The sequence below is a fragment of the Schistocerca cancellata genome, chromosome 2, assembly GCF_023864275.1.
Source record: "Schistocerca cancellata isolate TAMUIC-IGC-003103 chromosome 2, iqSchCanc2.1, whole genome shotgun sequence".
NCBI classification, from domain to species: Eukaryota; Metazoa; Arthropoda; class Insecta; order Orthoptera; family Acrididae; genus Schistocerca; species Schistocerca cancellata.
In genome coordinates, this window is record NC_064627.1 from 768,455,905 (window position 1) to 768,482,026 (window position 26,122).

The window sequence follows — 26,122 nt, forward strand, 5'->3', positions numbered from 1 at the left end:
AGACTGTGGGCATGAGGGATGTTGGTGTATAGGGAGGGCAGCATCAACTGTGACAAGTGGGGATCCAGGAGGATGGTGGAAAGTGAGTGAAGGAAGTGGCAGTCCAGGTTTGGGGTAATTGGTTGGATGTGTTGGTCAACAAGAACAGAAATTCTTCCAGTGGGGGTGCAATAGCGATCTACAATGGGGTGTCCAAGATTGTTGTGATTGTTGATTTTGGACAGCATGTAAAAGGTGGGCATGTGGGATGCATTGGAGTGAAGACAGGGAAGAGATTCGGGAAGGGCCGATAGATTTCAGTATGGTTTGGAGGTTATGTTGGAGTTCTGGGATGGGATCGCTATGGCACAGAGGAGTCAGACAGTTAGCAAAGGCATTACATCAGGCAGTCATCATGACTTATCATGACAGTGGTGGAGCCTTTGCTGCATCAAGGGTGATTATGTCTGGATCTTTTTTCATTTTGTGTATGGCTGTCTTTTCTTCTGCTGAAAGGTTAGTGTTCTTAGAAAGGAAACTGGAGAAGGATGATGAGGCCAAGTTGTAGGTATGGAATTCCTGGAAGCTGACTAAAAGGTGGTCAGGTGGGAGGGGGGGAGGGTCATGATTGAATGGTTGTATGAACTGTAAGAGGCAAGGTTCAATGTTGGGATCAGGTTGGATTTGATTGTAGGGATTGATGGCAAAGATGTGTTTCCATGTAGGGTTTGGGAGAAGGTGTTTGAGAAGTTCAACATGATTAAATCTGGGTGTAGGGCTGAAGGTTAGGCCTTTGGATAAAACTGAAACTGCTGTGGGACTGAGGTTTTGGGTGGAGAGCCTAACAACAACTTCTTGGATTTGTTTGGATTCTTGGTTTTGTGGGATGCTGAGAGGAAAATTGGAGGACAGTTCTGGGATATTTGTGTCATGGAGAGGTGTTTTTGCAGTACCAGGTTTTTGAGGGATAGGGAATGGTGGAATCTGAAAAGATGAAGATTGAAGATCATTGTGAAAAAGGAGGCATGGGATCCAGAGAATGGATTTCTTTATGGTTAGGATTAGGGAGGGGGGGGGGGTATTCCACGGTTTAGACAGCATTTAAGGAACAGTGTGTGGGACAGGGTTTTAGCTGGGAAAGGAATACTTTTCTGAACTGGTGCAGGAAGTTGGAGCAGGGGCCCTTTGGGGTAGAGATGATGATACAAAATAGGAAATTATGCAGGAAATGGACAAGCAAAAACATTAGGCAGCTATAGGGAGGATTGGATAATATAGTGTGAGTTCATGGAGTGAAAAGTACAGAGGAAATTTTGCTGGAAGCAATAATGTGGTTTTGTGACATGATGATATTTAAGTTATCATCATGCATGTGAAAGAAGAAAGAAAGATGTAAAGTTCTGACAGGAGGAAAGTTTGAGGAGGGATGGGTGGATTTGGAGCAACCACCCTGCTCTTGGTCCCTTCCTAAGAAAAGTAATATCTCAGCAGAAGAAAAGACAGCCATACACAACCTGAAAACAGATCCAGACATAATCATCTTCCCTGTAAACAAATACTCCACCACTGTTGTGATGAGTCATGGTGACTACTTGAAGGAAAGCCTCTTTCAACTGTCTGATACCTCCATCTACAAGTTCTGCCATAGTACTCCCACCTCGGAAGTTGAACAAACCTCCAGTCCCTCTGAAATGCATAGGTCCTTCCCAGAACTAATCACCTGAGTCCATCTCTCTCTTCACCTTAACAGCACCCCACGCACCCACCTCCTATGTGCCCCCCAAAATCCACAAACCCAACAATCCTGGATGCTCCTACTGCAAGAATTTCTGCTCTTGTTGACCATTACCTCAAAATAATTGCCTGAAACCTAGTCTCCAACATCAAAGACACTAACCACTTCCTTCACTGACTTTCCACCATCCTTCTGGGTCCGCTCTCATCACACTATATACCAACATTCCTCACGCCCAAGGCCTTGCTGCTATCAATCACTACCTCTCCCAATGCCCTTCATACTCCAAATCCACCACCTCATTCCTTACACAGCTATGAGGGTAATCCCAAAAGCAAGGTCTCCTATTTTTTTATAAGTACATAGACTTGTTTATTTCTACAATGGTTTACATCAGTTTACAGCTTGAACAGTTAGCTATTTTTCGACATAATCACCATTTCTGTTGATGCATTTTTGTAGATGCTGTGGCAGTTTTTGTGTGCCCATGTCGTACCTGCTCGCCACCATGCTGTTCAGAAAGTAATGGACCTCTTCTTTCATCTTGTCGTTGCAGCTGAATCGCTTTCCGGCCAAATGTTCTTTTAACTTACAGAACAGGTGATAGTCACTGAGCACCAAGTCAAGACTATAGGGTGGATGGGTGATTATGTTCCACTGAAACTGTTTCAGGAGAGCAATGGTTTGCTGAGTGATGTGTTGGTGAGCGTTGTCATGGAGAATGTGTACCGTATTTACTCGAATCTAAGCCGCACTCGAATCTAAGCCGCACCTGAAAAATGAGACTTGAAATAAAGGAAAAAAATATTTCCCGAATCTAAGCCGCACCTGAAATTTGAGACTCGAAATTCAAGGGGAGAGAAAAGTTTTAGGCCGCACCTCCAAATCGAAACAAAGTTCGTCCATTGTAATATGAGACACAATTTAGGTCGAATGAAAGATGATACAGCTACAGTAGTTTGGTTTGAGTCGTAAGCTTAGCAGTTAAGCTTTACCAGGTAGCCATTGCTATGCGTCAGGCGCTCCGTCCGTATTTATACGGGTACCCTTCCTTTTTCACATGCTTCGTCTGGTTTGAATCAATTGCTTATTTTGCTTTGATCTGATAAGTGCCTTTTTTTTTTGTTATAGGTGTTTACGTCACTCGAAGCTGAAAATGCATTACTGTACTGTGTCATGCATTGTTTGTCGCATTCTGATAGTGCGTGTGTACGGCCTGTTGCCGCTCGCGACATGACTTGCTTTTGTGCGCACTACCGCCACTTAAAAAAAAAGAGGAATCGTCTCATTAGCGAAACAATGGCAAGAGACTGCTATTTGTTGTTACTTACACTGCTGCTTTCTTTGATAATGATCAACAAGAACCAAATAATAGACTGCGTATGATAGAACATGTTCTGAACGAGAGTTAGGCGCAAATTTTTCTCCGTTTGAAAATCTTTGCGGCCGCTTCTTTAGTACATCAAATTCTGCACAGAAATTAGACATCTTACATTTAAAATCTAGTCAGTTGCCGTGCTTCATTTCTGACTATATCACTATTAGGCATAAGAATAATATGAATATAAACATGACACGATACATATATTCTTCCGCGTTTGCTGTTGTCTCACTCTAGTTTCGTAGTTTATTAGGCAGACAGGATTTAAATGAGATAGCAGCAAACACGAAAGAATACATGGCAAAATGTTTATATTCGTATTATTCTTATGGTGAAGAGAATACTGCATGTGATTCACATTTCATCAGGTTCCTATTAACAACCATCTCTTCTCACAGGCAGGAAAAAAACTCGGAACATAGAGTTGGCCATATTCACAAACATCCCTAACAGTCTTGCTAGTCGGATTTTCGTAGTACATTGAAATTCTGCTACATTCGAAGATGAACAATACGGAATTTGTATTTACTTCATTGGATAATGTATGAAAATGCAGTGGTCGAAACTCGGGACGGAGAAAAAAAAAAGGTTTTGGCGCCAGTATTTATCTTTGTGCCCACAAAGCATGCTTGTGTAGCGCTACATATACTCAACGGCAGAAGTTAGTTGTGGCGGCACCTACCAACATTTTTCAGAACTTCCGCTTGCTTTGCACTCGATTCTAAGCCGCAGGCAGTTTTTTGGATTACAGAAACCGGAAAAAAAGTGCGGCTTAGATTCGAGTAAATACGGTACGCCCTTGCTCAACGTTCCTCCTGTCTGGTTCTGAATTGTCCATTTGAGTTTTCTCAGAGTCTCACAGTACCTGTCAGCATTAATTGTGGTCCCTTTGGGTATAAAGTCGACCATCAATACCCCTTTCCGATCCCAAAAAAACGGTTGTCATGACTTTACCAGCAGACTGTGTTTGTTTAAATTTCCGCAGCTTTCGCGAAGAAGGATGCTGCCACTGGTGTGATTGTTGCTTGGTCTCAGGTGTAAAGTGGTATGCCCAGGTTTCATCACCCATGACAATTGAGTCCAGGAAGTTGTCCTGTTCAGCTGCAAGGCAGTGAAGAAATGCACGGGAAGCTTCAACTCGTTGCCACATGTGGTCCTCAGTCAGCATGTGTGGCACCCATCTTGCGCACACCTTCCGGTAGTTCAATGTTTCTGTTAAAATTCTGTGAGTGGTGCTTTTGGAAACCTCAGGAACAAATGTGCAGAGATCATCCAGGGTAATCTGCCGATCTTCACGCATGCTTTGCTCAACCTTCAACACTGTCTCCTAAGAAATTGATGGGCTCCCTCTCCATTGTTCGTCGTGAATTTCGGTCCAACCAGCTGCAAAATCTCTACACCAAATACGAACATTTCTGACATCCATGCATGACTCACCATACACTTCTGTCAATTGGTGATGGATTTCAATTGGCGCAGTGCCCTTTGCATTCAAAAATGGAATAAATGCACGCAAGTCACACTTGGCGTAACATCCATCAGGAGCTCCATTCTCAACGGCTGCCAAGCCAAGACTGAGTGCCTCAGCACAGCGTGCTCATGTTTACACACAGAATGTGCACTCTTCATAACAGTGTGATCAACTGCCACACAAACAGAGTTCTGTACTTATAAAAAAATAGGAGACCTTACTTTTGTTATTACCCTCATATATTGTGACCCATAACAAATCCACAGCACAGCCATGTGCACCCATTTGGCACCCTCCCATGCCAACCTGTTTATGGGTCATCTAGAGGAACCTTCTTAGACTTCCAAAACTCACAACCCCTAGACTGATTGAGGTTCATTGATATCTTCATAATCTGGAAGTAGGGCTAAGACACTCTGTCCACATTCTGTCACAACCTCAACACATTTTCTCTCCTCTCCTTCACCTGATCCTCCTCTACCCATTGCACTAACTTCTTGGACATTGACCCTATGTGAATACCAGACTGGTTCCAAAGTTATGCCTCAGTTACATGATTTTCAAACATTTAGAAAAACTTTTGCTCACTTTCATATGACTAACAACTAGACATAGACAGTTGGGTCACACATTTCCACCTGGGGGAACGAGGTGGTGACAAGGAGGGCAGCCAGCCACCCCTTAAACTAACTGTGGCAAATCTGTTAATAAACATGCTGACCCTGTGGTGATGCAGGACAAAAGCATGAGAAAAAGAAGAAAAAAAGGTGAATATGCTATCATAATTTCAACATAGGAGCAAATATGTATATGGCAAATATACCATTAACAGATCTTCTGTAAAGTAAGTTATAATCCTCTTAGTATATCTTGGGGTATAACTTGTTCATGTGTTACATGTTAATTCATTTAATGTATAATGCATCTGTTTTAGATACCTGAAAATGGCCTAAGGCTGCTGTTGTACAACTGTACATCAAAGATAGAAAATGTTATCTGAAGGCATCACAAAATCATTTTAAAATACATCACAAAAGCATTTTAAAATATCACTGCAGCTGTGGACCCTGTATCAATATAGATTATAGTTTCTGATATCTCGGACACGAACAAAATCAAAAACAAATTACTTAAAAACAAAATTGTTACTGAATTTTTAGCTATATTTCCTTTAAAGTCATAATTGCTGTGTTAACATACTTACACCAATGTTTCCAAAATTGCTGAAGCCATTCCATGAACCATTTATTAAGATCAAACTTAAGTAATATTTTTCATTACTTGCTTTTTATTTAACAGCAGCTGCAATTTATTTTTCTACTGCTAGTTTCAAGCAGAGCTCATTTTCATGTTGTACCTGTACAGAATAAAGTTGTCTAGGAAGCATTTATATTACCTAGAATTACCTGTTATTGTTTACTAATCAGTAAATGGATGTTGTGTATGGTATCAAATATACACCTGTTATTTGTGATATTATTTGGCTGCTTAGCTAAATATGTGAAGTAATGTGAATTTTTCTAAAATATTTAGTATTTCCCCTTAAGTACTCTTCATATGAGTTGAAGATTTGTTCCTATATCAATCATTACATACGCTGTTTACCCTAAAATATTTACCAGATATGGAATAACTGTTTTAATTTTTATGGACACGGCAAGTTCCAGTCAAATTTTGCACTGTCACCATACGAGGTCTGTCTAAAAAGTATCCGACCTTTGATTTTCCAGTGCAAAATAGAGACAATAGCGCGGCACCACTGTACATGGTAAAGGAAGAGATCTTTATGCACACACGTGAATTTTGTCCCCACCTTCCAGCACATCAGTCGCTGCCTGTCGGTCGCTTAGTGAGGTGCTACACAATGTGTTTGTCGGATTACCGATTCTCTCAAGATGACTGAACAAGTTGAGCAAAGATACTGCAGCAAATTTTGTCAAAAGCTTGGTGATTTTCAAAGCAAAACAAGATTCAGCAGGTGTTTGGAGAAGATTCAATGGGTGTACCGCAAATTAAGGAGTGGTTCAACCAATTCAAAAATGGCCGCACATCAGCGGAGAGTGACCAGCATTGTGGCAGGCCTCAATCTGCTTGGAGTGCAGCAGCTGTTGTTGAGAGAGTGCAAAATCTGGTAATGACAGGTTGTTGTTTGACCATGCGGGAGGTTGCCCAAGAGGTTGGAGTGAGTAAAGGTTCTGCACTTGCACTTTTGCGTGATGATTTGAACATGCACCAAGCGGCTGCGAAATTTGTGCCCAAGTTGTTGTCACCAGAACAAAAAGCCCTCAGTTTTGGTGTTGCAAAGGAGCTTCTGGCCACCACCAACACTGATCCTAGGTTTCTGAACACCGTGACAATTGGAGATGAGTCATGGGTGTACAGATATGAGCCAGAAACAAAAAGAGAATCGTCACGATGGAAGCGTCCAGAGCCTCCGAGGCCAAAGAAAGTGTGGCAGGTGCGAAGCAAAATCAAGGTGATGATGACTGTCTTCTTTGAAGTCTGTGGAATTGTGCATCACAAATATGCACTGAAAGGACAAACAGTGACAAAGGAGTACTATCAAGATGTTCTCCAGCGACTCCATGGCACAGTTCGGCGCAAAAGACCAGATGTGTGGATGGTGAAAAACTGGCAACTGCATCATATCAACGCCCCTGCACATTCATCCCACTTGATCCAAAATTTCTTGGCCAAACATGGAATTACAACCATTCGCAAACCTCCCTATTCTCCAGACATGGCTCCTTGTGACTTCTACTTGTTTCCAAAATTGAAGATGCAACTGAAAGGATCCCGTTTTGAGGGTAGAGAAGAGATGAAGTGGAATACGATGATGCAGCTGAACACCATTCCAAAAGAAGACTTCCAGAGGAGTTTCCAGCAGTGGAAGGATTGATGGGCTACGTGTGTGTGCAAGCACAAGGGGCCTACTTTGAAGGGAATTAGGGTCCCAACCCCGTCAGGTATCCAAAATATTTTTTCTGGCCAAAGGTCGGATACTTTTTAGACAGGCCTTATGTATTTGAGGCACTGAGTAATTGATAGATAAATTAACATGACTGAGAATGTTGCTAACTTTTGGACAAATCCTATTCAGGGCAAACAGAATACACATACACCTTTGCAACTACATTGTCCTGGGTGACTACATTGTTTCAACACTGCAGCTTGAGTGGGGGGAAGGGGCTCTATCAGATGAAGTGGACATAGGGAAAAAGGAGGCAGGAAGTGGAAAAGTTTGGGGAAGGATCATTGACAGCTGGAAGACAGAGCTAGCAGGCTCATGGGATAGAAATGTGGCACTGATGAGCTTGTTCTGGTTGCAGGTAGGGGAAGTGATATGTCGCCCTGTAATCCCCATGGCCTCAGTCTCCAGTTGGCTGTGCCCCACACCACCTCCACTCCTGCCTCACACCCCATATCTTTGCTCATCCTGTAGTCACATTCTCCTCTCCACACTCTCCCTCTTTCTCTGTTCTATCTCCCCCTCCTAATCCACATCTCATGTCACTGTTCATTGCACACAATCTCCACTTTCAGCTGGAAGAGCTAATTTGTACAACTTTCCCATCCAGTGTGCCTGCTGGTTCTCCTTTCCAGTCACCCTTCCCCAACCGTCTCTCTCATTCATGGCCTCTTCTTTCCCACTGTCCACTCGGCCTGACAGAACCCCTCACCTAGTCAAGGTGCAGTGCTGGCACAGTGTAGTCGGCTGGGACAATGTAGCCATGCTGGTGTATGCGTATGTATCTAGGTAAGTATGTGTGTATTTTATTAGTTCTAAAGAAGGATTTCTCTTGGAGCTAGCAATGTACTAAGTCTAGCTTATGTGCCTATCGACAACTCACCATCTCAACTGCATGGTGAGTTGTTACCTTCACTTCTTCCAATATTTATATTCCATCAAGGACTCTCCATTATTATATCTACATAAAACTTATTAAAATTGTCACCTGTAATTTATATGTATTGTTGTGTCTTGTATATACAAACACACTCTAATTTCAGTTAGCATATACATGTTGATTTCTAATCTTGATCACAAAATATTCATTTTGCTGTTTATAATAGTTGATTTTAAGTAATATGGATCCTTCCCAGTACTCTGCTCAAAACTGCTTGCTGCAAGATGAGTAAAATAAATTTCTAATACACAAAACATCATTATTCAAGGTGAATAAATTTTTTGACGTAAAGAATATTGTCCTGAGTGGTTGTGATGGAGAAAATTCAATTGCTTCATGATGGCTACTGCTGTTCTTCTTAGCATTGGTATCAGACTTCAAACCAAAAATATGCCAGCCTTGTTACTATATGGATCACTAGAAAGAAGATGTTCTTTCATGAAGCAGAGCAGTATATGACAGTAACCTAAAGGAAAATGTTGAGCTTTAAAATACAACTGCATTCATATGTGGTTGGTTTGGTATTTTTTTTAAATGTCAAAGAGAAAAAAGATATGATTTCAGTTATTGTGACAGGATTTAATGGAAGGTTCAGTTTTCTGTAACGACGAAAGCCAAAGAAATTCATAAAGTATCAGTCAAGAACAAACTAATGTTACAGACACAGGTACTACACTTCCACAGGGAAGAAATTTCTCCTGGTTGTTTTTAGAAATGCTTTTAACATTAAAGTTACCTTGTACTCTATCAATGATGAAAGACCATATAACGTAAATGTAATGTACATGGGCAGACAAGAAATCAAGTGGCTGCAGGGGAACACACACACACACACACACACACACACAAAAGGATTTAACTTTCACAAGCTTTTGGATATAATGGCTCCTTCTTCTGATGAAAGGGTTGAAGGGGGAGAAAGAGGGGTGAAGGAAAAGCACTGGAGAGGCTCAGGGAAAGGGGTACAGTTCAGAAAAGTGACCAATTACCCCTGATCAGGGAAGACTTACCAGACGGAATGAGAAGGAAGGATTGATTGGTGGGGACTGCGCCGGATGAGATATGAAATCATGAGAGCTTAAAAGTGGAAGACAGGATATTATGCAAGACAGAAATTATTACTAAAACATCATGCAAAAGTTAATAAGAGTGAAAAGCAAAGTGCATGGTATGTAACAGAGGTGGGAAGGGGGATGGTGAAAAATAGACAGGTTGGAAAATGTAAAAATGTAGAAAACTAAAATGGAGTGAAGAAAGGAGGCATTACTATGAAGTAGTGCTGAAATGGAAGAAATTAACGTAAATTAAGTCAGATGGGTGACAACAACCACAGACATGTTGTGCTTGTTTCCACGTGCAGAGTTCTGAGAGGCTGGTGTATGGTGGGAAAATCCAGATGGCGCGTGTGGCGAAGCAGGCACTGAGGTCATGATTGTCATGTTGTAGTGCATGTTCTGCAACACGATATTGTGTGTTACTAGTATACACCCTCTGTCTATGTCCATTCATCCTGATAGATAACTGGGAGGTAGTCATGCCACTGTAAAAGGCTAAACAGTGTTTACATAGCAGCTGGTATATGACATTTCATTTCACAGGTGGCTCTCCCTTTGATAGTATATGTTTTGCCGGTTACAGGACTGGAATAGGTGGTGGTAGGAGAGTATATAGGGCAAGTCTTGCAATGGGGACTGTCACAGGGGTAGGAGCCATAGGGTAGGGTGATGGGTCCAGAAAGAGCATAGGGTCTGGCAAGGATATTGCAAAGATTGGGGGGTGGGGAGGTGCAATGAAAAACTATTCTAGGTGTGGTGGGCAAAATCTCAGACAGAATGGATCTCATTTCAGGGCATGATTTTAGGAAGTCATGGCCATGTCGAAGTAGCTGATTAATACATTCACGCCCAGAATACTACTTGGTAACAAGTGGTGTGCTCTGAAGTTGCTTCTTCTTAAAGGGATCATCAACCCCATGATTGGATGAGATGGTCCAGGAAATCTGCTTTTGAACTAGGTTGTTGGGGTAATTATGTACGGTGAAGGCTGTGTTGAGGGAGGTGGTCTATTAAAGACCAAAGTTCAGTATGAAGAACACAACATATGGAGTGTTATATTTAAGCCAATGTTTATCTCTTGCCTTTATTGTATGTCTAAAATAAAACAGAAATGGCACAAAACTGTGACTGTGGTCATGCCAGAAATAATAAATGGATAGACACCGATACAACAATTTCTTGTGCTTGTATATTTATGGTATTAATGTAGGAATTTGCCGAATGTTACACATGTACTTAGCAGTTAAGTACAGTACTACCCATTTTGTTAGACTTATTTTGGTACATAAATACCAAAATATTAATGACACAGTCACTCACCTAAAGCAGATCAGAGAAAGGAGCACAGAAACATTCACACTAGCTTTTAAGCACTAGCCCATTTTCTAGCAGTAGTACACACTTTCTCACACATATGTGAATGTGTGTACTGTTGCTAGAAAAAGAGCCAGTGCTTGAAAGCTAGTGTGAGTGCTGTTTTCTGTTGTGTTTCTGTGCTCCACCCATTGATCTGTTATAGGTGAGTTGTTGCCTTTCCCTTATTTTTTGTACTTCGTCACCCAGGAATTTCCATTATTGCTAACATCATAATCATCTTCACAACTGTGCTCAGGTGAAAGTGGCTGATGGTCTTTGGCATCGCCTCACAGCATCTCATCGAATGTATCATGCAGCCCTGCAGGTGGATGAAGAAGACCCTGTAACAATTACGATCAGCAAGCCTATCCCAAGATTAAAGGGCAGTTTTTGGATTGGTAATGAACTTCACATACTAATATTTTTTTCTAAGAATTAAAAATAGTATAGACTGTATGTAAATGTCATGTGACTAGGGTCTCCCATCGGGTAGACCGTTCGCTGGGTGCACATCTTTCGATTTGATGCCACTTTGGTGACTTGTGTGTTGATGGGGATGAAATGATGATGATTAGGACAACACAACACCCAGTCACTGAGTGGAGAAAATTTCCGACCCAGTCAGGAGTTGAACCCGGGCCCTTACGATTGACATTCTGTTGCACTGACCACTCAGCTAGGCAGTGGGCTCCTAGGGCCAGCATGTCCTACAATATTAACTATGGTAAATTAGTTAGTTATTTGTATGCTCTAAATACAAAAGGAAAAACTTCTAATATCCACAATTGTGTAGAGCATTTATTTGGATTACTGGTTTCGGCAATCTTATGTTGCCATCTTCAGATCTGCAAAGCACAGACCGAGTTGAAGCACAGTGTGGATATGCAAAGCACATATGACATATGTGCATAACATTTTTTACAAAATATGGACGTCTAACATACCTAATACATGACACTTCAAAGACTCTCATCCATGTGCACAATATATTGTGTCAGTTCATATAAAAAACATTTCAAGAACATGCAAGGCATAGTATCTTGGCATGTCGTAGACATTACAGATATTATGATCAACCATCAAGCAGTGGCACTGTAGTAATAACAAACAGGATACATCGTATCTTATGAAGCATAAGTACAAATATTGGTCCATAAAATTATTTGTAATGCAATTATACAATTTTGCTGTATAAGGAGTCATCGTAATCAGAGTACATAAGGAAAAACATAATTTTTTAAAAAAATATCTTAAATTTTTGTAATTCTTTGTCAAATGTAAAAGAGAGTTTTGTATATTCATATTTATCATTTAATATATTTGTAATGAAGCCAAACATATGTCATGTACAAATAAAATACATTGACAAACAAGTCACAAAAGTCCACCTAATGTTTAAAAGACAAGAAATAGATGCAATAGCTCCCCTAAAAGTTAAAAAAAAAAGATAAAGGTAACATAACAAGAATTAACTGCTATATTCCTAACAACTATATGTAAGTAATCTATATTACATGCTACCAGAAATAGATTAGATTAGATTAGATTAATACTAGTTCCATGGATCATGAATACGATATTTCGTAATGATGTGGAACAAGTCAAAGTTTCCAACACATGACATAATTAATTTAATTTAACAACATACTTAAGTTAATATATCAACTTTTTATTTTTTGTGTTTTTTTATTATTTTTATTTTTATTTTTTTAAATATTTTTTTTCTTAATTTATACCTAAAAATTCCTCTATGGAGTAGAAGGAGTTGTCATTCAGAAATTCTTTTAATTTCTTCTTAAATACTTGTTGGTTATCTGTCAGACTTTTGATACTACACTCCTGGAAATTGAAATAAGAACACCGTGAATTCATTGTCCCAGGAAGGGGAAACTTTATTGACACATTCCTGGGGTCAGATACATCACATGATCACACTGACAGAACCACAGGCACATAGACACAGGCAACAGAGCATGCACAATGTCGGCACTAGTACAGTGTATATCCACCTTTCGCAGCAATGCAGGCTGCTATTCTCCCATGGAGACGATCGTAGAGATGCTGGATGTGGTCCTGTGGAATGGCTTGCCATGCCATTTCCACCTGGCACCTCAGTTGGACCAGCGTTCGTGCTGGACGTGCAGACCGCGTGAGACAACGCTTCATCCAGTCCCAAACATGCTCAATGGGGGACAGATCCGGAGATCTTGCTGGCCAGGGTAGTTGACTTACACCTTCTAGAGCACGTTGGGTGGCACGGGATACATGCGGACGTGCATTGTCCTGTTGGAACAGCAAGTTCCCTTGCCGGTCTAGGAATGGTAGAACGATGGGTTCGATGACGGTTTGGATGTACCGTGCACTATTCAGTGTCCCCTCGACGATCACCAGTGGTGTACGGCCAGTGTAGGAGATCGCTCCCCACACCATGATGCCGGGTGTTGGCCCTGTGTGCCTCGGTCGTATGCAGTCCTGATTGTGGCGCTTCACCTGCACGGCGCCAAACACGCATACGACCATCATTGGCACCAAGGCAGAAGCGACTCTCATCGCTGAAGACGACACGTCTCCATTCGTCCCTCCATTCACGCCTGTCGCGACACCACTGGAGGCGGGCTGCACGATGTTGGGGTGTGAGCGGAAGATGGCCTAACAGTGTGCGGGACCGTAGCCCAGCTTCATGGAGACGGTTGCGAATGGTCCTCGCCGATACCACAGGAGCAACAGTGTCCCTAATTTGCTGGGAAGTGGCGGTGCGGTCCCCTACGGCACTGCGTAGGATCCTACGGTCTTGGCGTGCATCCGTGCGTCGCTGCGGTCCGGTCCCAGGTCGACGGGCACGTGCACCTTCCGCCGACCACTGGCGACAACATCGATGTACTGTGGAGACCTCACGCCCCACATGTTGAGCAATTCGGCAGTACGTCCACCCGGCCTCCCGCATGCCCACTATACGCCCTCGCTCAAAGTCCGTCAACTGCACATACGGTTCACGTCCACGCTGTCGCGGCATGCTACCAGTATTAAAGACTGCGATGGAGCTCCGTATGCCACGGCAAACTGGCTGACACTGACGGCGGCGGTGCACAAATGCTGCGCAGCTAGCACCATTCGACGGCCAACACCGCGGTTCCTGGTGTGTCCGCTGTGCCGTGCGTGTGATCATTGCTTGTACAGCCCTCTCGCAGTGTCCGGAGCAAGTATGGTGGGTCTGACACACCGGTGTCAATGTGTTCTTTTTTCCATTTCCAGGAGTGTATTTGGTAAGTGACCAAAGACTTTAGTGCCAGTATAATTCACCCCTTTCTGTGCCAATGATAACTTTTGACATATATGGCAACTCCTCCTTTCTCCATATTTTCTCTCATTACATGTGCAGAGAGCTTATATCCACTTACATTTACCTTATCCATATCAGTGACAATGTGATGCTCAGACAGGCATAGTATATCTATTTCATCCTCAGCTTCTAAATCTTCTAAACAAACCAGAAGCTCATCTGTTTTATTCTTTAAACTCCCAATATTTTGATGAAATATACTTACATTATTTTTAATTATACTTTTATGAGAACCTTTCCTTATTCTAACATTTGCAGTACTCTCCTGTCTGAGTTTCTCATTGTGGTTAGGCCTAGTTCCTATACCAGTGGTCACATGGTGTTCAGAGAGGCAGATTATGTCAACTGGGTTGGGTGACTTTAATTCATCAATGCAATTACCTAGGACTGAGATACAACTTGGTGGAGATAAAATTTCTGGTGATTGGTGAAAATTTATAATTGACAGCTGTGATTGGTGATCCAATGTGCTAGAATTGTGCTGTTTAATTTCTTTCCTAAACTGAAGATTTGTTTCAATCCTGACCTCTCGTAGAACTTGACATCTTTCTGTCTTACCTATCCTAAAAAAGGTGCTGCTCCAACACCTGTAACCACTGGTATTTTACCATTCATGGCAGTGCCTCCCCCCCTCAAATTTCCTGCTATTACCCCAGCCACTTTCCCCTTCCCTTTCCTGTTGAGATGTAGGCCGTGCCTGGTATAGTCCCACCTACTGAGAGAATCAACAGGAACCACACCAATATGAGCCCCCGCACCCGACCCAAGCAGCTGTTCCAACTCCAAATTAACTCTCCCAACAGAAGAGTTCAAATGAGGTCGGTCATGGCGTCTCAGGACAGATACAAATTCAACATTGGTGTGTCTCAATGCCGACGCAATCTTTACCAGGTCACAGAGATTAGATTAGATTAGATTAATACTAGTTCCATGGATCATGAATACGATATTTCGTAATGATGTGGAACGAGTCAAATTTTCCAATACATGACATAATTAAGTTAATTTAACAACATACTTAAGTTAATATAACAACTCTTTCATTTTTTTGTGTTTTTTATTTTATTTTTTTATTTTTTTATTTTTTTTTATATTTTTTTTTTTTTTTTTTTTAATTTATATCTAAAAATTCCTCTATGGAGTAGAAGGAGTTGTCATTCAGAAACTCTTTTAATTTCTTCTTAAATACTTGTTGGTTATCTGTCAGACTTTTGATATTATTTGGTAAGTGACCAAAGACTTTAGTGCCAGTATAATTCACCCCTTTTTGTGCCAAAGTTAGATTTAATCTTGAATAGTGAAGATCATCCTTTCTCCTAGTATTGTAGTTATGCACACTGCTATTACTTTTGAATTGGGTTTGGTTGTTAATAACAAATTTCATAAGAGAGTATATATACTGAGAAGCTACTGTGAATATCCCTAGATCCTTAAATAAATGTCTGCAGGATGATCTTGGGTGGACTCCAGCTATTATTCTGATTACACGCTTTTGTGCAATAAATACTTTATTCCTCAGTGATGAATTACCCCAAAATATGATGCCATATGAAAGCAACGAGTGAAAATAGGCGTAGTAAGCTAATTTACTAAGATGTTTATCACCAAAATTTGCAATGACCCTTATTGCATAAGTAGCTGAACTCAAACATTTCAGCAGATCATCAATGTGTTTCTTCCAATTTAATCTCTCATCAATGGACACACCTAAAAATTTGGAATATTCTACCTTAGCTATATGCTTCTGATTAAGGTCTATATTTATTAATGGCGTCATACCATTCACTGTACGGAACTGTATGTACTGTGTCTTATCAAAATTCAGTGAGAGTCCGTTTACAAGGAACCACTTAGTAATTTTCTGAAAGACAGTATTGACAATTTCATCAGTTAATTCTTGTTTTTCAGGTGTGATTACTATACTTGTATCATCAGCAAAGAGAACTAACTTTGCCTCTTCATGAATATAGAATGGCAAGTCATTAATATATATTAAGAACAACAAAGGACCCAAGACTGACCCTTGTGGAACCCCATTCTTGATAGTTCCCCAGTTTGAGGAATGTGCTGATCTTTGCATATTATGAGGACTACTTATTTCAACTTTCTGCACTCTTCCAGTTAGGTACGAATTAAACCATTTGTGCACTGTCCCACTCATGCCACAATACTTGAGCTTGTCTAGCAGAATTTCATGATTTACACAATCAAAAGCCTTTGAGAGGTCACAAAAAATCCCAATGGGTGGTGTTCGGTTATTCAGATCATTCAAAATTTGATTGGTGAAAGCATATATGGCATTTTCTGTTGATAAACCTTTCTGGAAACCAAACTGACATTTTGTTAGTACTTCATTGTTACAGATATGTGAAGCTACTCTTGAATACATTACTTTCTCAAAAACTTTGGATAAAGCTGTTAGAAGGGAGATTGGACGGTAATTGTTGACATCAGATCTATCCCCCTTTTTATGCAAAGGTATAACAATAGCATATTTCAGTCTATCAGGGAAAATGCCCTGTTCCAGAGAGCTATTACACAGGTGGCTGAGAATCTTACTTATCTGTTGAGAACAAGCTTTTAGTATTTTGCTGGAAATACCATCAATTCCATGTGAGTTTTTGCTTTTAAGCAACTTTATTATTTTCCTAATTTCAGAGGGAGAAGTGGGTGAGATTTCAATTGTATCAAATTGCATAGGTATGGCCTCTTCCATTAACAGCCTAGCATCTTCTAATGAACACCTGGATCCTACTATATCCACAACATTTAGAAAATGATTATTAAAAATATTTTCAACTTCTGACTTTTTGTTCGTGAAGTTTTCATTCAATTTGATGGTAATACTGTCTTCCTGTGTTCTTGGTTGACCTGTTTCTCTTTTAATAATATTCCAAATTGTTTTAATTTGATTATCAGAGTTGCTGATTTCAGACATGATACACATACTTCTGGATTTTTTAATAACTTTTCTTAATATAACACAGTAGTTTTTATAATGTTTGATAGTTTCTGGGTCACTACTCTTTCTTGCTGTCAGATACATTTCCCTTTTCCGGTTACAAGATATTTTTATACCCTTAGTAAGCCATGGTTTGTTACGAGGTTTCTTACGAGTATATTTAACTATTTTCTTGGGGAAGCAGTTTTCAAATGCATTTACAAAAATGTCATGAAATAAATTATATTTTAAATTGGCATCAGGTTCACGGTACACCTCATCCCAGTCTAACTGCTGTAGGCTTTCCCTGAAATTTGCAATTGTTAAATCGTTGACTGAACGTACTACTTTGGAGGACTGTTTAGTATTGCTGAATGGAGCTATGTCATATATTGTAACTAGCTGTGCACCATGATCAGAAAGACCATTCTCAACAGGCTGAGCATTTATCTGGTTAAACTTATCTTGGTCTATAAAGAAGTTATCTATCAGTGAGCTGCTATCCTTTACCACCCGAGTAGGAAAATCAATAACGGGTGTCAAATTGAAAGAACCGAGTAATACTTCGAGGTCATTTTTCCTATTACCCGCTTTCATAGAATCTACATTGAAGTCCCCACAAATAATAATTTGCTTCCCCCTGTCTGACAGATAGCACAACAAGGAGTCCAAATTTTTCAGAAATAGATGAAAATTTCCTGATGGGGACCTATATATAGTTACAATTATAAATGTGCCTTTATTTAATTTAAGCTCACAGGCACATGCTTCTATATGTTTCTCTACACAAAACTTTTTTGTTTCTATACTTTTTGCACAATGATAACTTTTGACATATATGGCAACTCCTCCTTTCTCCATATTTTCTCTCATTACATGTGCAGAGAGCTTATATCCACTTACATTTACCTTATCCATATCAGTAACAATGTGATGCTCAGACAGGCATAGTATATCTATTTCATCCTCAGCTTCTAAATCTTCTAAACAAACCAGAAGCTCATCTATTTTATTCTTTAAACTCCCGATATTTTGATGAAATATACTTACATTATTTTTAATTATACTTTCATGAGAACCTTTCCTTATTCTAACATTTGCAGTACTCTCCTGTCTGAGTTTCTCATTGTGCTTAGGCCTAGTTGCTATACCAGTGGTCACATGGTGTTCAGAGAGGCAGATTATGTCAACTGGGTTGGGTGACTTTAATTCATCAATGCAATTACCTAGGACTGAGATACAACTTGGTGGAGATAACATTTCTGGTGATTGGTGAAAATTTATAATTGACAGCTGTGATTGGTGATCCAATGTGCTAGAATTGTGCTGTTTAATTTCTTTCCTAAAGTGAAGATTTTTTTTCAATCCTGACCTCTCGTAGAACTTGACATCTTTCTGTCTTACCTATCCTAAAAAAGGTGCTGCTCCAACACCTGTAACCACTGGTTCATGGCAGTGCCTCCCCCCCTTAAATTTCCTGCTATTACCCCAGCCAGTTTCCCCTTCCCTTTCCTGTTGAGATGTAGGCCATGCCTGGTATAGTCCCACCTACTGAGAGAGTCAACAGGAACCACACCAATATGAGCCCCCGCACCCGACCCAAGCAGCCGTTCCATCTCCAAATTAACTCTCCCAACAGAAGAGTTCAAATGGGGCCGGTCATGGCATCTCAGGACAGATACAAACTCAACATTGGTGTGTCTCGATGCCGATGCAATCTTTGCCAGGTCACACTCTATACTGTACCCAGGATCTCTGTCGATGCTGTTCCCTGGCCCTCCCACAATAACCACGGTGTCTTCCCTGGTAAATTCTTTACAGAGTGAACCTAAATCCTCTGTCACCTGATCCAGACTAGCACTTGGTTTGAAAAAATTTGTGACCTGGTATTCTGGTCCTAATTCCTCCTGCAGAAGTTGGCCTACACCTCTGGCATGAGAACTACCTAACAACAAAACTTTCTTCCTTTTCGATGGCTTTCCTACATTCTTTTTCAATTTCCTATTGAAAGTTTGTTTTGTCCTGTCTACACCTACCTCTGCTTGAGGCTCATCAGTTTCTAACTGAAGCAACAGGTCAAACTTATTTTTGACATTCACCACAAAACTGTCAGACTTAGTTCTAGGCCTGTTCCTTCTACTACCTGTTGCCACTTCCCACCTCTCTTTGCCCTTCTCCCTCCTTAACCTGTCCAGATCTTCCCTAGCCTGATCTAGCTCAGCCTGAAGGGCAGCAATTTTCCCCTCCTGTTCCACTATCTTCCTATCTCTGCTGCAAATCCTACATAACCACTGATGAGCCTGATCCACTTTCCCGACACCCACGCCACTGCAGTCCCCCCAGTGAAAAAAACTACTGCATCCATCACACCAAATCCCGGAACTAACAATTCTACGGCAAGTCAGGCACTTCTCACTCATGGCAAAAATAATATGTTAGCTAGAATAAATCAATTAAATTATCGAAAATCAAAAAAGACGTTACAAGAATTAAGCCTATTCACAAATGTATATAAGCAAGTTTCTGATTTAAAATTCCGCTGTTTTTCTGAGATCTGTATTAAAACAATGAAGGTATACGCTATTTATTTTGTATTTCACTCGATGGAATGAAAAAATGGACAATTAAACGAGATACTTTAACTTTGATTCTCCAAAAACGTTACGAGAATTAGGCCTATAAACAAATGTATATAAGCAAGTTTCTGATATAGAGTTACGCTGTTTTTCTGAAATCTGTTTTAAAACAATAAAGTTATACGTTATTTACGGTAGTTTACTTATTTGTTACCGAGAAATTAGTTAAATTACCGTGAAACAAGAAACAAACACGTTTACAAAATTTAAGCCTAAGCGCGACTTCGCGAAGTTACGATCTTTTCGTGTTTTCTGAAAAAATACGCAAAGGAAAGTCAAACCTTTAACGGCAAGACTAAATGATACACTAATGCATGTATTTAATTTGTTGTCAGCGTTAAACTAAATTATATTCCTGTCTAAATCACTTAACTTTCTGGAATTGGTTTCTGGCGTCACTTACTCGGCGGCCATCTTGGAACAGCACTCTATACTGTACCCAGGATCTCTGTCGATGCTGTTCCCTGGCCTTCCCACAATAACCACGGTGTCGTCCCTGGTAAATCCTTTACAGAGTGAACCTAAATCCTCTGTCACTTGATCCAGACTAGCACTTGGTTTGAAAAAACTGTAGCATTCATCACTCCAAGGGCCTATAAGAGTTTATAAGATAATACAGTTTGGTTTGTGTAATGCACCAGCAACTTTTGAACAGATGATGGATAATCTTCTATGTCACCTGAAGTGGATGATGTGTCTTTGTTATTTAGATGACATTACAGTGTTCTCAGAGACATTTGATAAACATATAAAAAGACTGAGGGCCATTCTTAACTGTCTCCAACATGGCGGACTGAAACTTAATCCAAGATAGTGTATCTTTGAAGCAAAAGAAATCAAAATACTTGGACATCTTGTGTCAAACGAAGGTGTGCGGCCAGACCTAGAAAAGGTGATATCTATAATAGAATTTCCTATTATTAAAAGTATTAAACATGTGAGAACCTAAAAGTACTAAAGATGTGAGAAGCTTTCTTGGATTATGTTCTTATTACCATAATTTTATCAAAGACTTTTGTATCAAAGCCAGGCCACTCCAAGAGTTGTTATAAGCTGCTGCTAAATTTATGTGGGGTGGTGCTCAACAAGATTCTTTCAATGTGCTGTGAAAATCTCTGACGACTGACCCTGCACTTAGTCTGTATGATGAGAAAGCACCTACAGAACTACACACAGATGCCAGTGGGTATGGGCTTGGTGCTGTTCTGGTGGAAATTTCAGATGGAAAAGAGAAAGTTATAGCTTATGCTTCTAGGACACTTACAAAAGCTGAGAGAAACTACTCAACAACAGAAAGAGAATGTCTTGCTGTGATCTGGGCCATGTGCAAATTTCGACAGTATCTCTATTGAAGGCCATTCACAGTTGTTACAGACCATCATTCACTTTGTTGGTTGACAGGTCTTAAGGATCCAATAGGATGACTCACCCGGTGGGTGCTACGTCTTCAAGAGTATGACATTACCATACTGTACAAGAGTGGAAGAAAGCACCAAGTTGTCAACTGTCTCTCAATAAACCCTGTGCAAGACCATCAAGACTTTGATGAAGACAGTGACTGTCTCGCTGCACTCCAGGATCTCTCTGCTGAGCAGAAGGACAGCAAGATATCTCAAATTATGCCTGCCTCAAATCGGCTAGATGATGTGAAAGGACAATTTAAGGTCGTTAATGGATTACTTTGCAAGAAAAACTTTGATCCGTTTGGAAAGAACTGGCTACCAGTGATTCCTAAACACATGCACTTAGGTGTTCTACAGAAATTCCATGCACACCTGAGGCCGCACATTTAGGATTTATTAAGACCTATGATAGAATCCACAAGAGATTTTTCTGTCCAGATTTATTTAGGAGTGTCCGTCATTATGTGTCGCACTGGAAATAGTGCCAGAGGAGAAAGGCAGTTCCTCAGAAATCACTTGGCCAACTCATACCAATTACATCAGCCAAAATGCCTTTCCAGCGCGCAGGGATTGACCTTGTCTACTAGTGGCAATAGACAGATTATTGTTGCACTGATTATCTGACATGCTATGCCATTACAAAAGGCATGAAAGTAGCTGAAGCATTGAAGGTAGCCAAATTCATCATGGAAGGCAAAGTGCCCCAATGTCATTAATTACAGATTGAGGGAAAGTTTTTCAGTCGAATCTTGTGGCAGAGATAACCCATCGATGCAACATTACTCATCACTTGACGACTGCCTACCATCTGCAAACTAATGGGCTTACTGAATTCCTTAATAAGACCTTGGTCGACATGCTATCAGTGTTCCTCAATGTTGAGCAGAGCCACTGGGATGAGGTGCTACCTTTCGTGACATTTGCCTACAACACCGCCAAACAAGACACCACAGGATTTATGCAATTTTTCCTGGGTGCATGGCTGTGAGGCGACTACGATGAGGATACTGTGTTTCCATTACATCCCGATGATGTGGATGATAACTGCATCAGCTAAGTGTTAACCAGAGCTGAGGAAGCTCGGCAGTTAGCTCGACTCTGCATGCTGCAGGCTCAAGAAAACGATCACCGAAGGCATGACACAGGCCACTGCCCTGTTATCTTCCAGCCTGGTGACCTCCTCTGGATCTTCACTCCCGTTCAGAAGGTTGGTCTCTCTGAGAAGCTCCTCAGGCGCTACTTTGGACGTTATAAGATTGTAAGACAGTTGTCTGATGTTACTTATGAAGTTGAAGATATGGTCCATGTCCTTTGTATGAAGCCCCACGAGGATCCTGCCACCCAGGGTAAATTCGAAGCTTTGGCAACAGGCAACAAGCGGAAAGGTGACGAAGAGTGTAGCAGCAAAAGAAGTTCTAAGAAGATCACCGCCAGGGCAAGCATCAGTCATCGGAAGTTGGAGTGTGCAGGACTGATGACTCATTCCCAGACTAGGAGGACGTTTTGTTAAGGAGGGAGCAATGTCACAGAAGAAGCTGAGTAGTACCGTGGTGTAGTGGTTATGCTACTAGACTGTTGAATGTAGGGTTGTGAGTTCAAAGCTCATCTGAAGTGTACCATTTTAATTTCTATATTCAGTTTGAGTACATTCTAGAAGTATCCACAAATGTCAAGAATCATTTTACTGGAATGTTCTGTAGCTGTACATATACTGTATGTGTTCTTGCCAGAGGCAGTTCGCTCCACACTCTTGTGTGTGCAAGTGCTGAATAAACCTTCATTAAGTGAAGGTAGTGTTTGTCATTCATCTAAGTACACCTTCTTTTATGTGACAACATGTTTGTATTTATGCTTTATGTGATATGATGATGTATTCTGTCTCTTACTATTTCGGTGACACCTGATGGTTGATCATAATATCTCAATCTTCATTCAGCTCTTCAGCAAACATGAGCATATATACCCAGTGTAATATGCATGATATTTTATGTATGAGACAGTTTTACTTATGATATGGCATTATATTAAACCTTACATATTCTTGAAATTTCTTTTTATGTGACATGATATACTGTGCAGATGGTCGAGATTCTTTGAAGTGTAGTGCATAAGGTATGTATTATATCAATAGTTTGTAAAAAATTGTTACATAGATATTGTTACAACTTCTAGATGAACAAATATATTTCAAGTACGACACAATACATGTAAGTCACAGATCAAGTAAACAAAGTAAGACGTGTGTACACTGTAACCGTCAAATCAGCACTGAGTCCAAGTCTAGCAGCCGCTGGCTGACTGGCCACTTAGGTGGCGTGGCTGCTGCATGGCTGGCAGACAACACCGCATGTAAAGGACGCGCGTAACTGTGAGACAGCACTTTGAAAGATCAGCGAGTCACATAACTTTTCCCCCCTTTGAATTTTTTGCACTGGTCTTGATGGAGGTGGCCTGTAGATTGCAAATGTCCATAGGTGTTGTTTGACTGGCCGTAAAGTCTCAAGGAGGAGTCTTCTCGTACGGACAGAAGTGTCCCCGATGATAACGGGTCAAGATGACAGGAGACGTGGGGGTCGAATCTGCTGGGGCCCCGTGCCCCAATCTGTCCATTGTGGCAAGTCCAGTTGTTGTAACAGGAGACATGGGTGATGTGTCGACATCCGTAGGAGAAGGAGGCGAGTAGAGTTGCTCCAACAGATAATGGTCATCTGGTTCCTGCATGGGCACGTCTCCTGGTGACGCCAGTTCTTGTGCTGGCACTGAGATGATAGTGAGAGGGCTGCGTTGTGAGTAATGAGAGATTCCAAGATCCCAAGCATCAGGTAGAGCCGAAGGTGGTGTAGCGGCATTCAGAACAGGCGTTGCCGGCACACGAGGCTGAAGCTGGTCCGAATGATGCACTGCAACACCCTTGTCTGTCTGGATTTCATACAGGCATCGGCCACGGTGTCGTAAGATGCGGCCAGGACTCCATTTTGGCCGCCTGCCATATCCCTGTACCCGTACAAGGTTGCCGGCAGTGAACCGGCCAAGCGAAGGCACCTGCGGCCGTGAGGTGGAAGGCCACAGAAGATGAAGTAGCATGCGGGGCTGCCGGCCATGTAAGAGCTCAGCCGGGATGTGGTCGCCCATGGGGGTGAAACAGTAAGAAGCCAAAAGTTGGAGAAGCACATCATCGGCAGCAGAAGAAGTCGGGAGTTTCCTCATCTGAGCCTTAAATGTGTGGACCAGTCGTTCAGCCTCACTGTTTGACTGTAGGTATTTAGCCTGTAAAGGTTTACCTCCAACACCTGTAATCAGTACATACTCTATTTTTAGACAAAACACTTTAACTGCCTCTGGAAAGCATCAAGTGACCATCTTCCATCAGAATATTAGTGTCTTAGAGAAAGAAAATTGTAAACCTTTAGTTCCAGAGCCATCACATAGAGAAAATTGTAAGCCTTCAGTTCCAGAATCTTTACTTGGTACAAGTAGTTCATGTAAAAAACAGGACCCCAATGGTTCAGAGAGAAAGAAAAACAGACATGAATTACTTACCCTCATGCAAGTCAACATTCACTGTATCAGGAGTAAATTATTAGAGTTAGAACTCTTTTGAAAGATAAAAATATGTGATGTTTATTTATTGAGAAATTTGAACAAATGATAAGAAAAATTTTAAAACTCAAAACAAATGTTGCAGTATGTGGTGGTTTCAGCATAGAATTGTTAGGCTCAATGCTCAGATGAACACATCTCAAAAACATTTTTAAACTTACTCAGATCATTAAATTTATGTTGTACTCACAATAGCCCCACACATGGGAATGCCTGCTTGAACAATATTATAGTTAATTTCTCAAGAGACCTATACAGCAAATGAATGTTTCACAGCCCATGATCCTGGCACACCATTATGCACAGTCAGATAGTGATTATGTGGCTGCAAATAAGGAGCCACACATAATACAAGTTAAAAGTCAAAAACAAGAATGTTTTTATGTTTTTCATGGACTGCCCTAGAAAAGCAAATGGGCAGTATATTTATGAGTACAATATCTTCAGATCAACTGTTGAAACTCCCTTTAATAATTTCTTTAAGTCAGTTACTGACTTATGGTACTTTTTCTCATTACTGAAAAGAAATTACTAAACCAACGAAAAAGGAAAAAATCTTAAATCTTTCTCCGGTATCGGAGGATAGGTGCATTCAATGAACAAAATGTGTAAAAATAAATAAATGCAGATGTGGCACAGAGCATTGGGATATACGTATATAGAAAAACATTGACAAGCCAAGCTTAAATTTGACAAACTGATTGCCTATGGAAACAACAGAGAAGGAGCTCCCAACAAATGCAAGACTACTTGGAGTCTTAAAACACAAAAATCCATATATATCCAAACGGAAGACTTCTGCTTGAGCCAGAAATGCTCAGTAACTACATTATTACTACAGTAAATAAATTAAGATTAAAAATTAAACAGCCAATCATATCAGTTTCTTAGGTCATGAATTCCATCAGGATCTTGTCACACACATAGATATAGTACATGCTGTTTTAAAATTTCCATATTCAAAAGGTGTGGGCTGTCTAACTACACAACAAAAAAGGACAAAATATCATATTTGCAAACTGTCTGCTTGTATTATGAATTAGAATTTGGAGTTTTTCCTGATCAACTCAAATTTCAAAAGTTATACTTATGTACGAAAAGGGAGAAATGCATCTACCAGAACTGTAGACCAGTGTCTGCCATTCCTATCTTTTCCAAAATATTTGAAGCAATTTTTCATCAACAGCTTACTAACTATTTTGAAGAACATGATGATTTTTGTAACAGACAACATGGTTTTTGACAAGGGAAAAATGCCACTTCTCAGACATTGAAACTGTTAATCAGACAGTAATTTCATTTGAAAATAAGTATATG

At 40.6% G+C, this 26,122-nt stretch overlaps 1 protein-coding gene across 1 annotated transcript in view; it reads left to right on the forward strand.

Annotated features, from left to right (window-relative positions):
• LOC126158394 (agrin-like) overlaps positions 1–26,122 on the forward strand; it is a 422,061-nt gene that overhangs the window by 388,876 nt on the left and 7,063 nt on the right. The window contains exon 26 of the mRNA XM_049916440.1: positions 11,142–11,283. Within this exon, the coding sequence (XP_049772397.1) occupies positions 11,142–11,283 (142 nt within the window). The remainder of the gene's footprint in view (positions 1–11,141; positions 11,284–26,122) is intronic.